This window comes from Amblyomma mixtum, chromosome 1 (assembly GCF_055824585.1).
Source record: "Amblyomma mixtum isolate Tamu chromosome 1, ASM5582458v1, whole genome shotgun sequence".
Classification (NCBI taxonomy): Eukaryota; Metazoa; Arthropoda; class Arachnida; order Ixodida; family Ixodidae; genus Amblyomma; species Amblyomma mixtum.
Genome location: NC_143012.1, coordinates 32,342,399 through 32,355,493, shown reverse-complemented (window position 1 = coordinate 32,355,493; position 13,095 = coordinate 32,342,399). Strand labels below are relative to the sequence as shown.

At 45.4% G+C, this 13,095-nt stretch overlaps 1 protein-coding gene across 1 annotated transcript; it reads left to right on the top strand.

Moving 5' to 3' along the window:
- Positions 1–2,038: 2,038 nt before the first annotated feature.
- On the top strand, positions 2,039–10,675 carry LOC149365962 (tRNA (guanine-N(7)-)-methyltransferase). The gene is made up of 6 exons (XM_089548971.1): positions 2,039–2,131; positions 2,712–2,821; positions 5,182–5,366; positions 6,828–6,941; positions 9,308–9,409; positions 10,346–10,675. Exons 1-6 carry the CDS (start codon positions 2,040–2,042, stop codon positions 10,475–10,477), a joined length of 735 nt encoding a protein of 244 aa, XP_089405097.1. The 5' UTR covers position 2,039; the 3' UTR covers positions 10,478–10,675.
- The last annotated feature ends 2,420 nt before the right edge of the window (positions 10,676–13,095 follow it).

Here is a 13,095-nt window from a genome sequence, read left to right as displayed (position 1 = left end):
AAAATGCAATCACAGCCTTATTTGGCAATGTGCAATCGGAGCGGGTCTGCGTGCGCCAAGGGCTTCGGCAGGGATGCCCATTGTCTCCCCTCCTCTACCTGCTGTATGTGTGCGGACTGGAAAAGGCAAACCTGGGATTCGGCCTTAAGTACAGCACCAGAGGAATTGACAACTCCAGCCGACTGCCGGGTCTTGCCTTTGCTGATGACATAGTAATTATGGGAGAAACACCACAGGATGTACGGAAAATGCTAGACGTTTGTGCCGTGGAGCTGCGAAGCCTTGGACTCAAGTTCAACCAACGAAAATGCATGGTTGTTCAGCTGGCGGGCGAGGCGACTGATCAGCTGTTGCTGATGCTGAACGAAGAGCCCCTGACAGTCGAAACATCGTACAAATACCTGGGCATAAATTTGTGCGCTGAGACTGACATGTACAGGCTGCACGAGGCCAAGATCCGTCAGTCTGCACTCCGAGCGCAATGCATCCTCAGACGTCGGTGCCTGTGGGGGTGCCATCAGTACACTATGGTCCGCGACCTCTGGAAGCTCGCGCACGTACCAGGACTCACGTTCGCCAACGCGGTGGTTTTTTGTGTTTCTTTTTTGTTTTTTGGTCTGGGTGCTCACTTTAGTGGTGCCCGCCCGTTACAAAGGGTACGGCCTCAAGTATCTATCTATCTATCTATCTTCTTAATCGCATTCTAAAATCACTTCATAATTACATAATCGTGCTATAGTGCAAGCGAGAAGCATGGTAAGAGAACGTACGCAAGGCGAGTAGGCTAAAGAAAGGGAGCGGAGGGAGAAAGCACAGTGACACGCCGAGCATGTGACCCTGGCGCGGCGGGTGTGGCCCCAGCGCAGACGAATTCATGCTTTCAGCACATTCAGTGAATTTAAAGAAAACGGGTGTACAGTGTTACGGGTGCCACGAAGACGATTAAGGCAAAGGGCGTGCCAGTACAGTGTTGTCACTTTTGCATGACAGTGCACGGCTGAAAATGGATGCGTGCGCAAAGGCCGGTTATACCACTGCGCAAGGCCCTAATCAGAATCTGAGCTGATACCTCAAGCAAATCAAGCTGGCCTTTCGAGCACCGAAGGTATGCGTACATATTGTTCTTTTACTCGGTCGCCGCGGTCGGAATCGAACACGCATTTTCGGGCTCAGCAGGTCGAGTGCCCTAGCCACTAGACATCGCAGCGGGGCAATAAGTTATTCGTCTTCTTCGGTACAAAAATATCGCATGCAAGGACAACCTGCACATGGAAAATGCCCCTTCTCAAAATGTAGCAACAATTTATGCCTTGAAAGAAGCTGTAAATTTTCAAAATATTGATGATGCCAAAATTACGGACAATCCCACGCTGAGATGTAAGACGCGATGAGGAATGAAACAGCCGATTCTACCATCTAGCGTTTTGAAAATAGAAATACATCGAAAACTACCAGGGCAATGTCGTCCTCATTTGGAAATTGGCGTTTCCACTGTGATTTATTCGTGCAGATTTCCACTGCCCCGTGAGGAGTGCACGGGGACGTCACCGCATTCTTGGAGACCACAGACCTCGATCCTCTGTCGTTTGGTAGACGCAGTGGTGCTCTGCACTATGTAACAATGGGCAATCATACAAGGAAAACCGCATTCTGCTACGGTAGGGCAACAACAAAAATAAAAAACGGTGCTAAACACGGAGAAAGTTGTTTCCTTTCTCCATGGTTATAGTGAACTAACATGGTGCTAAAAGTAATGTGGCGTCATCTGTGCAATGCCTGACACACTATTTTTTATGATCAGTATGAGGTTGTTGAAGTGCTTCAATTGTTTTATTAGCGTATATTTTAAGTTTGTTTTATTTTAAGACTTATAATTAAAAAAAAGCGATCAAAGAGAAGAAAAAAAAAAGAAGCGGCAGACTGCTTTTTTAGACTGAAGATGGCGCTACCGTAGCACATATTGCCGTGGAAATAAGTGTGCGGTAGCTTTCACCGTGAAAATAACAATCCCACATTTCACCTCTTGCAATTTGCAAAGCATGGCCGGCGAAGTAGAGGCGAAGCTGCCGCAAAAGCGGTATTACCGACAACGAGCACACTCTAATCCAATAGCTGACCACTGTTTCAATTAGTAAGTCTATTAAACAGTATGTGCACTTTCTTTTTACTCGCGTGCCCTGAGCACTTCACAATGAGCGCTCAGTGAGCGCTCAGACATGTGCCAAGTGTGGGCTGACTGCATGTGCAAGGCAATGTTTACATCGCGCCTACCGCCTGTACGACCATGTAACAACGCCTCGAAAACACTTTACCGAATCAAATTTCGCACTTTTCTTCCCCTGTTCTAAGCCGAAGAGCCACGAATTTTTTTTAAAGTCCTCTTTTCAATCGTTTATTGAAATAAATCACCGTGTCATATATCGGACCATTTCGATGCTGGAGTAACAAGCGTATACCGCCTTGCGTATAGTTATAGACGTTGCATATAACTGTGTAGTGCTCTTTACTTGTACGAATATCGGCCTTCACCCCGCGCCGGTGGCTCAGTGGTTACGGCGATCATGGTTACGGCGGTCATCCTATGAGTTGACAACTCGATTTTTCCGTTCTTGTGCTTTTGTTGGGTTGGCTAGACGGAAGTTGTTAGTAATGAATGGCACGTTCCGTCGGACTCGCTACTGATGCACGTGCCTGCTTCTGTGAACTTGCAGCCCGCAATGCCCCGACGACATGGACTGGAGCGAGTACTTTCCGCATGAGTTAACGGCGGAAAAGCAGGTGGAGTTCGCTGACATCGGATGCGGATACGGTGGCCTTCTTGGTTAGTATTTCCTCGCACCCTATGCTTGCATGACCTGCAGATGGAGCTGTGTTCGATTTCCTCACACGATTAGGGTGTTGGCTACAGCTTCTGCCTGTGTTTTGTCTGCTTATTGTACCATGAACGTTCATTCTGCTATAGGCGCAGTGCACTTATTGTCTGTCACATCATGTCGTCCACTGTTGTAAAGGAGAAACACTAAGATCATACTACATAGCATCATAAAGACAGAATACTCAGCAGTCAAAGTATATTAGCAATAAGGAGATCTGTTAGGCTCGAATCCTGTTAGGCTGGATTCTGTGTGCTGTATGACTCTACCCAAGATCTTTGAAGCCCCCATCGTAATGTATACTGCTGTGGAATGCGTTTCTTTGTTTGCTATCTGCATTCAACTTGCATACATGCATGCTTTGGCATGTATATTTTTTAACAGTGGTATACGAGTGCTTACATTGTTGCATTTTTATGGCCATTGTATGGGCCCATGTTTACAACTTTGAGAAAAGCAATGCTAGCCTCATACAGGTTGTCTTGTCTGTCAAGGTTGAAGGCCTCGCCTTCTAGGGAATGGGGTTTGCCAGCCATGGCCTCGCCCCACGTGTGACACACCCAGAGTCAGCATAAAAGACACCAGTTTATTCCCGACCAAACCATCGCTTTCAACGGGCACAATAGGGAACATAGTGGTGGAGCAGAGCATGCAGTCTAGGCTGTCGATAGTGTAGTGCTCAGGCTACAACAAAGCGGGTACTAAGACCTGACCACGGCAAACAAACGCACAGAGGTGTGAATGGGATGAAACAGCACAGATAGAGGGGTGCTCAATGCGACATAAGAAACCAGGCTGCTCACGTATTAGCCACTGATGCGAAACAGCTGCTCCATCTTTAGAGACACCGCTTCCATCCTCTATCCTCCTTGCCGCCCTCTCATCTATGCAATACATCGCAATAGCTCGTGCTGGCTTCCGAAAGTATGACCGCGCCCCAGCAGCACTCTCCGCGGAATCCCCAAGGCGCACTGCTTCGTTGCCCTTATCAAGTCATCGCACATCGATCACATGCCACACCTCTCGAGCAGCAGTTCTGTCATGCGCAGTTGCACTGCACCCATACGCACTGTTCGGTAACCTTGCTCATTTTCAGTGACACTTTTAGCTTGAACATTGCTGATGTCTTTACATTGACTTGCTGGAGGCACAAGGCACATTACTGGTGGGGACATCTTGTGAAGCTGTTTAGCATGCAACTGCACTCCTCTTATGTCCTGGGCCAAAGGTTTGCCAAAAATCCATGCAGCCTGAATACAGTTGTTTTTGACCCGGAAACCAGCCATGTTGGGCAGAAATGTTTGTACCATGGTTTGATTAAAGGATGTACCATGGGGATTAAAAGGCACCAAAGTTTTGCTTGCTTGATTCCTTCTTTCAGGCGATGCGTTAAACATTATTACATGTGGATCACAGCATCGTATTCTCTTACGACCACTAAATAATATATAATTAAATTTCTTCTCTCATGCTGCTTCAGTTTCGGTTTCGTCAACCAAACGATGGCTGTTACACGTGAGGTGTGTCTAGGTTGCGCGAGGCATGAAAAAAACTGTAATATAACTGTTGGTACACAATTTTAATTCACTGCAACGCTTAAGCCAGCCTGCTTCAAGAGCTGGAATGACTACAATATCTCAGCGGTTATATTGCATTTTTTTTGCATGTCTCACATGGCCTAAACACGCGTCACACGTCAGAGCCATCATTTGGTTGATGAAACCAAAACAGCACAAGAGAAGAAATTATAAATTGTTTAGCATTACAGTAGACAGTGAAGATGACCCTTTCCCAGCCTTTCACAGCCATGCTATAAGTCCATGGCAATGCCCTACTGTCAATTCAGAACATTTAGGTATCCGCCGCGGTGCCTCAGTGGTTACGGTGCTCGGCTGCTGACCCGAAAGACGCGAGTTCGATCCCGGCCGCGGCGGTTGAATTTCTTTGGAGGTGAAATTCTAGAGACCCGTGTACTGTGCGATGTCAGTGCACATTAAAGAACACCAGGTGGTCGAAATTTGCTGAGCCCTCCACTACGGCGTCTCTCATAGCCTGAGTCGCTTTGGGACGTTAAACCCCAATAAACCAAACCAAACCAGAACATTTAGGTAATCCCCCTTCACATGCCAAGGCATTGAGTTGGGGTAGTTTGTGAACTGATCTCTGAGTCATATTAACTAGAGGAAAGAGATGACAGACCGAACACAACGCAGACAGGGCATGCTCTAAGATGTCTACCTCTCTTTTGTCCATGCCTTCTTGCTGTAGTCAACATGCCTAATGCCCTTTTGTATGGTCTTCATTGCAGTCGCTCTATCACCGATGTTTCCCGACACACACATGGTGGGCATGGAGATCCGAGTGAAGGTGTCGGACTACGTGCAGGACAGGATCAAGGCGCTCAGGGTACAGCATCCGGGCCAGTACGAAAACATAGCCTGCATCCGCACAAACGCCATGAAGCACCTGCCAAACTTCTTTAGGAAAGGGCAGGTATGGCATTTTAGTTTTCATTTTTTTTTTTTTGCACTGTGCTGAGGGGTGGAAGGTTCAGTACAAGATCAGAACCTTGCAGCAAGCTGGCCATGGGGATCTGGCTCACAAAACAGTGGCCTGCAACATAATCCAAGGACATTTTCTTCCACTTCCTCTCTTAAAGGTGCACTAAAGAGGAATCTGAACTCGTCTTCTTACTGCGGGAAGTCGATCTACACATTCCAAGCATTTTTAGAAACTTCAAATTATTGTCCTGTGTAGCCACCAATTTCCCTAATTTAAATCGGATTAAACGTCCCGGCTCCCGCCTTTTTTCGTACTCACTGCTGAAGGTAGGACTCAACTAACGCGTGCAGTGCCTTTCAACCAGTCGCGTGGTAGCTTCGCTTTCTGTGTTTTTCTGTGTACAGGGTTCTCGTCTTTTTCCTCAAACTGCTGTCCTCCCCCGTTCCTCCTCTTTCTTTCCCTGTTTTCCCCAGCTCGCTGACTATTTCTTCATCATTCAGCTTGCTGCTGATATTATTGGTCAGTGTGTGTGTGATATATTTACTAAAATCAAGAACAAATAGGTATAGGTAGGACATGTAATGTGGAGAGCAGATGAGTAGCGATAGTAATCTAGTGACTAGATTCCAAGAGAAGTAACTGCAGCAAGGGGCATAGGATTGTCAGATGGGCATATGAGATAAGCAACCCCAGCAGCATAGCTAGTCAGCCCAATATTGGAAATGTATTGGCAAATGTCAGTACTACAAAGGGCCAGAGTGAAGCCAGCCATTCCAATGTTGGGCCAATTTTTTGTGCTGCTTGGGAAGTTTTCCAGGACAAGATGGCCATAGTGAGGACAGGATTAAGGGGAGATTAAGGACACAACCTTGTTCTGTTGATGATTAAATCAATAGGAGCAGGCAGTGCAACATATTAACTAAGTACTTCGTAAAATGAAATGTAGCCTCATTTTAAAATTTCTTTTTATGAGGCACTCAGCAGAACAAGGGAAGTCCTTAGTTTTGCACAAAGCAACCACTGCGAACCAGAAGCGCTGTTTCGCTTTTTATTTGATTTGCAGTAAAGCTCGTGGACACATTGCCAAGTCTCTCTCTATCATGTTTTTTGCTTTTCTGAACCATGGAGACTAGGCTTTTTACAGCCTATTGATTTATTTATTACATGCAGATTTGTAAAAATGTCACTGTTCTGTATATCTATAAGCTTCATGAAGAAATTGCATTGAATGCTGTCACGAGAACCAAAAGTAACTATATAAAAACCATTTACCTGAGGTGAGAAAAAGTGATGCAGAGTAATGTAAATAAATGTGGAGTAAAGTAAGACGAAGTGCTGGCATAACATTCATGGACAGCTGGGGGTAACGTGTAGGTACGACATGAAAATGTGTATATGATTGGCTGGTAGTATCATGTCGTTTTATGCTTTCTTTTATTTATTTTTTTCCAGCTCTCGAAAATGTTCTTCCTGTTCCCCGACCCCCATTTCAAGAAGCAGAAGCACAAGTGGAGGATAATCAGCAGGCAGCTTTTGGCTGAATACGCCTATGTGCTTAGGGTCCAGGTAAGTGGACTGGCGAATTATCCACCACTTGTAAATGCACAGTCACTGTGTAAATGGGCCCAGGGCTGAAATTCAAGACTGCGATGATGCCCAATATTCATCGACTGCTAGCTTCTGACAGCCATGCTTTGTAAAAAAAAAAAGGGGGGGGGGGGGCTATAAGGGCTGATACTGGAAAACACTTAGCAGTGAGCGGCCGAGTGCCATTGGGGCATTGAAAAGACAGGCTTAGCTTTGTGGAATCGTTTGGATGTTCCTGATAGAATTGTTGCACTTGTACTGCTGTATGGAGCAGGGTGACGCTATTTCTATTCCTTTTTAAATGCCCAAACTAATGGATGACTGCTATATGGCTGAACTATCCAACATGATAAGTCTGCATTCCACAAACCATTAGTCAGTTTCTGTGCTTGTGCTATGGATTCCATTAGTGAGATTGTGACAGCTTGGGAAGAGGGTAAATGATGAGTTTCTCAGTGAAATACGTTTCGGCTTCATTAAATTTCCTACTTCATGCCTGATAAGCGCTGTCTGAGGGCATTTTGTTTGTGAATGCCATTTGAGGCTCTGATGTCCATTTTCATATAGCTAGGTACTTAGTCATTTGAGGCATAAGCAAGGAGTGAACATATGCTCTATGAAAAATTGAGTGTCTTCTATTGGGTGGTGTAGCGCATTTGGATGAAAGTTTCTTGCATGACAGTTGAAGGAGGAGATTACAGCTAGTGTTTGGGCCTTTTGGTTTAAGCCCCTCAGCACAACAAACTAATGATAACAAGACAGCCCTGTTTTTGAAAGTAAACTTCCACTTTCATTTTTGTCTGACGGCTGCATGTAACAACCATGGACAAAAGTTTAAGTGATACGAGTTCGAGAAAAAAAACTACTTGTCCGCAACTGAGCAAATTAGATAATTGAAGAGCATAGAAATTGGAGGCAGCATGCATGCATCATCTGCTGCAAAGAGTACAGCCAACTGGCTAGCGAGGCAACACAGAAATTTTTTTTTCTGCAAATTCTTATGCCATAAAATTTTGTCCATGAATGTAGGATCATTTGTGCATTAATCATTGGTAAATCAGCTGCTCTTGCTGATAGAAGGGTGAAGGTATACACCAAGCGACTTCTGATCCCTCAGGAATACCACATACAGTCGATCCCGGATATATCGAACTCGAAGGGGAACGCGAAAAAGTTCGATATATCAATAATTCGAAATATAAAATATGCCTATTAGACGCTTATTTTAAAATTGCGCAAATCTCGGACAATTTCCCGGCATCGTAGCAAGTGGGAACTTACCGATTTACCCCTCTTAAGTCCACAAAAACAAAAGCACAACTCCACGACCAGCGCGCTTTATTTCGCAAGAAAAAAGTCAGTGAGCTTGGCTTGCCTCTTCCTCTGCACCATGCAGTTCATTAAGCTGTCCTCAAGCTTGTTGATAGTATCCAAATGAGAAAGTCCTGTGCCCTCCATTGCGCCACAACAGCGACGAATGACGCTGAATGCGGATGCAAGTTCAGCCGCAGTGCATGGCGGCTGGGCCTCTTCGCCACAATCTTCGTCACTGCTCGGGTCCGCTTCCTCGGTATCGATGATGTCAGCCACGATGTGAGCATCAGAAATTGGGCGTCTGCGAGCCTGCGGCCAGCACGGTTTCCTTCTTCCCAGTTCCTTATGACCATTCCCATTTCCTTTCACACCCCCCACAAAGTTCCCATCACGTGACTAAGAGCGCAGCTGTCAAAGGCCAGCGCCGCGTGAACCCTTATTAGGAGAAGCCCATTTGCAGGAGCGCGCGCTAGTGGAAGAAGCCCACTTCCAGGGTGGCGCATACTGGGAGAAGCGCACTTGCGGGGGCTCGGCATGGCACGGAGTTCGATATATCAAATATAGGGTGCACAGGAGTTCGATAAACGTGAACAAATTTGCTATACTTTTGCATGAGATTCCCAAGGGGATTCTACATCTGTTCTATATAGGCAATAATTCGATATATCCGGGTTCTATATATCCGGGATCGACTGTACAATCACAAAAAAGAATGGTGATTCACCTGTAGGAAATAATGTTCACCGAAAAAAGTGAGAATTGCGCTCTGAAATAAGCACCGAAAAAGGTACACCGAATTTAAAAAAAAAAAGAAAAATCGAATGATGTCCAACCTCGTCTTAAAGCTCTGTGCATTCTTAATGAGCCAGCGCACATTTATTTGCCAAAGTAGACCTGAGAATTGATTCACAGAAAGATCGCTGCTTTTGTTTTCATTTTTTTATGTGCGCTGCGCTACTCACTGTATTCTTGAGCTTGGCCATCGTGACGTCTCGGGTAGAAAAACATCTCACCTTTGTGTCTTTCCTCAGGGCCTCCTCTACACTATAACAGACGTCAAGGGACTTCATGAGTGGATGGTTTCTCACCTGTCTGAGCACCCCCTGTTTGAGCGAGTGTCCAAAGAAGACTTGGTGAGCATATCAGTTAAATCACCAGCCGCCATGGTGGTACATAGCTTGTGGTGCTCGGCCGCTGACCCAAAGGACACAGGTTCACTCCTGGCTGCAGCAGTCGCATTTGGATAGAGGCCCGTGTATTGTGCAAAGTCAGTGCACGTTAAAAAGTCCCGGGTGGTCTAAATTATCCACAGGCCTCCATTACGGTGTCCCTCATAGTCTGAGTCACATTAGGACGTTAAACCCCATAAACCAACCAACCAAACTTAAAACACCATTTCTTGTTAAAGGCAGGAAGTACACATGCATATATCTGTGTGGGCTATGAGGGTACCCTGGATAATTGTGTCTCTTTGCTTTTGCATTTTGTTCTGTAACAACACGTGATACCTCAAACACAAACAAGGGTTGGTTACGAGCTGGTAAGGTGAATTTTTGAGCATTAGCTGTGCTGTGAAATTGAAGTTTCTGAAAAACATGCTTTAGTTGTAAGTTTTTTTTATTTTTAACGTGTAGATGTCCTTGTTCATGTTTACAAATTGCTGGGTCTTGCTTTCGCATTTGCATTGCTTCTGCCTCAGCTGTACGAACTGTGTGGCCTTCATGTTTACAGTGCCTCACTTCTGCTTCGACGACACCTAAAGCAGGATTTTGGTGGCCTAGTAGCTTTCGCTCGCGTTCCTGGGCTCGCTGTATTGCTTTGAGATCTTAAAGGCCTGCTTTTTCCATCACATCTCAGTGACTGACATAAGAAGAGGTGTCATAAGAAGTTCTATATTGTTCAGGCTTCAACTTGTCTGTCAAGGCATGTTGAATTCTTCTTACGAGTTACATGGGACACAACCTGTAGCATGGGACACTGCGGTTTCGTGGCGGCTTCAATCCGCAGTGACACAAACTAGCGCTTGCATGTGCCACAGCACGTGTTCATGGTGTTTTCAACTTTTGCAGAAGGCTGACGTCGTCGTTGAGAAGCTTTATGAAAGCACAGAAGAAGGCAAGAAGGTGACGAGGAACTCTGGAGAAAAGTATCTCGCTGTGTTCAGGAGGATTGAAGATCCCTACGTTGCAAACTGCGGGTGAATTCAAAGTGATTGAAGATTCCTACGTTGCAAACTGGTGGTGAATTCAAGGTGATTGAAGAACCCTACGTTGCAAACTGCTGGTAAATTCAAGATGATTGTAGTTTGATTACATGATGCATGTCACGATGCTGGAACATTGAGTGAATGACTGTGTTGAGTTGAAACTACGTCACTTATTAAAGATGAAATGCTCACATTCTGCGTTAAGTGATCACATCTTCTCAATAGTTTTTTGATGTCACTGCTGCACAGAGTTAGTTTGCTTCTCATTTAATGACTGTGATTGGACCACGGAGAAAAGAAATGCACGTAGAGTCATTTTTTGCGTGGCACACACTGTTACAAGTTCTTTGAGGAGCCCATAGCCATTTGCATCAAGGGGAACTTGGTGATAGCTATAACGTCGCATAAGTTTAAAATTCTGCTTACATCTGTAATTGTGTTAGTGCCAAATCGATTAGCGGGTGCACTCTATGCCTACACGCCTTTTCGCCCGCCAGAGGTCTAGCCATGTCTGGCCATGTCATATTGCTGCACCACGCACAGGTCGGCACAAATGAGCCCCGACATTCCCTACCCGCACCCGCAAGGACACTTTCCCGCACTTTCGCGCGAAGACGGGGGAAAGCTGCCTTGCGGGGTTGGCTAGGACGAGGGGAAGCCCTCTTTCAAGGTATGTTTCCTGGCAAGGAAGCGTTGTTTTGATTTTTTTTTTGTCTAGTCTGTCTCGAAAGTGCCTCGTCGACACTCCATGAGCACTGCTCCGTGCCGTGGATCACAGTCACTGCGAAAGTTCGTTTTAACCGAAGGGCACAATAGGCAGTTCGTCTTTTAAGCAGGTTTTATTTTTTTTTACATGGGTCTATGGGAAACCAGCCAAATTTTGTATTGTACAGGTAGCGGCACTATGAAAGGGAACATGGGAGAGTGTGGCCTGCATGCGGCATGAAGTGCTACCCTCGAAAGCTTGAGAATGAGTGCCACCAGGCGCATGTGCCTTTGCCGCCGGGTCTCAGCGGCAGCGCTTCGCGAAGCATGGAGGCCATGCGCTCCCTTGTTCCCTTTCATGCTGCTGCTACCTGTACATCTTATCTAAGTTTGTCTTAATGGTAGTCTACTGTATAGTATCCTAATGAGCCAGTCATATCGATCCTATTCATTTGCCTGTTCATTGTGTAAGCAGCTTTTGTTTCGAGAGAGCAGTTTCCGCCACCGTGTGCAGCTCCATAGGTTCCTCTCAAGAAATACACAAAGGAAGGGGCGTAGAAGGATGTGACAGCGTTGACTGAGGTGATATTTCATTGTCACTTTTGGTGTTTGCATGAAAAAGAATTTATTGAAACCGAAGTGATCTGAGAACAAGTGGAGAACACACAGAGTGAAAGGTGGTCAGCACTGGGTATTATGTAGCACTGCCCATTCTGCAGAACGAGAACGAACTTATAGTTGGTCTATACTTGAGCACCAGACACGACCAAGTGGAGGGAAGGTGGTGGACATATGCCAACACCCTGCCTCCTTCACCCTTGATATAAAAGTGTCTCTTCTATTTTCCCATGCACAACATGTACAGTCTTTGTCAAAAGTAACCAGGCCTCATGGTTTGCTTCTAGCTCGTACAGTGGAGCCCTTGCAGCTTCCCTGAAGCTCAAATGGTCGTTAAAGGTAAGGACTGGGGGTGTTCTTACCTTCCAACACGTTTTCATTTTTAGGAAAGCCATAAGGGCTCCACTATACAAGCTAGAAGCAAACCATGCAGCCTGGTTACTTTTGACAAAGACTGTACCTATCTCTTCACAACCTAAGTGAACACATCCAAAAAGGACCTCTAAGTTAATGCTTCAGTTGGCCAGTAAAATGAGCACTGGGAAAGGGGTGTTTGGATGATCTAGTTTAACGATGCTAGTTTTCGTGTCTCACCAGGTATTCTGCTTTCTCAGGCTGTTTTGAGGTAAATTTGACGTCTTTTGGTTCTGGAAGCATTGAAATAGTTCAGAGGTAGTCACAAATTTAAAGACAGTTTTTACAGTGTATTGTAAAACAGGGTGAAGCAGAGATGTCTGTTGATACATTTCTGTGAATCGGGCAACTTGCCTTTATTTTGTCCTCTGAGGCTCCAAAGTACTACTGTGACTTGAACCAAACATTCGCAAGACAAAATCTACCTGACTATGGAGTCAAATGTGCATCTTGACTGACATGCAGGTTTACATTAGTGCTTGTTAGATATGAAAGAGTTTCAGCATCTGTGGTTCAGTGACTGCATCCAGGCTGAGTGTGACTTGTGAACCTAGATGACAAAATCCTAGGCTTCAAACATTTCCAAATGCTAGCCATTTTCTTTAGAATTCAGTACATTTAGGCTTTTGCTTGCATCCAAAGGACTTCACGTGATGAAATGATCACGTCATTGCTATGTGTGCAAAAAGCTGCGGCAGTTCTGCACCTGCTGCGAATTAAAATCTAACCATGGGATTATTGTATGATGCGGTCTTGAATTCACTGGAAAGAAGCAAGAGAATATAGCTGTCATACAGTGCAATGTGTTTTGTTTCTTGTAACTGCTACCACAGAGTCGATTGCTGAGAATCTACACAAAATAGACATAATCCACCA

What these genes read in the sequence shown, in the direction of transcription:
- LOC149365962 (XM_089548971.1), top strand. Translation starts at nt 2,040, where the DNA reads ATGGCCGGCGAAGTAGAGGCGAAGCTGCCGCAAAAGCGGTATTACCGA. An exon ending in GCTGACCACTGTTTCAATTA is followed by an intron (nt 2,132 to 2,711) that starts GTAAGTCTATTA and finishes GTGAACTTGCAG; the next exon opens with CCCGCAATGCCCCGACGACA. An exon ending in ACTTCTTTAGGAAAGGGCAG is followed by an intron (nt 5,367 to 6,827) that starts GTATGGCATTTT and finishes ATTTTTTTCCAG; the next exon opens with CTCTCGAAAATGTTCTTCCT.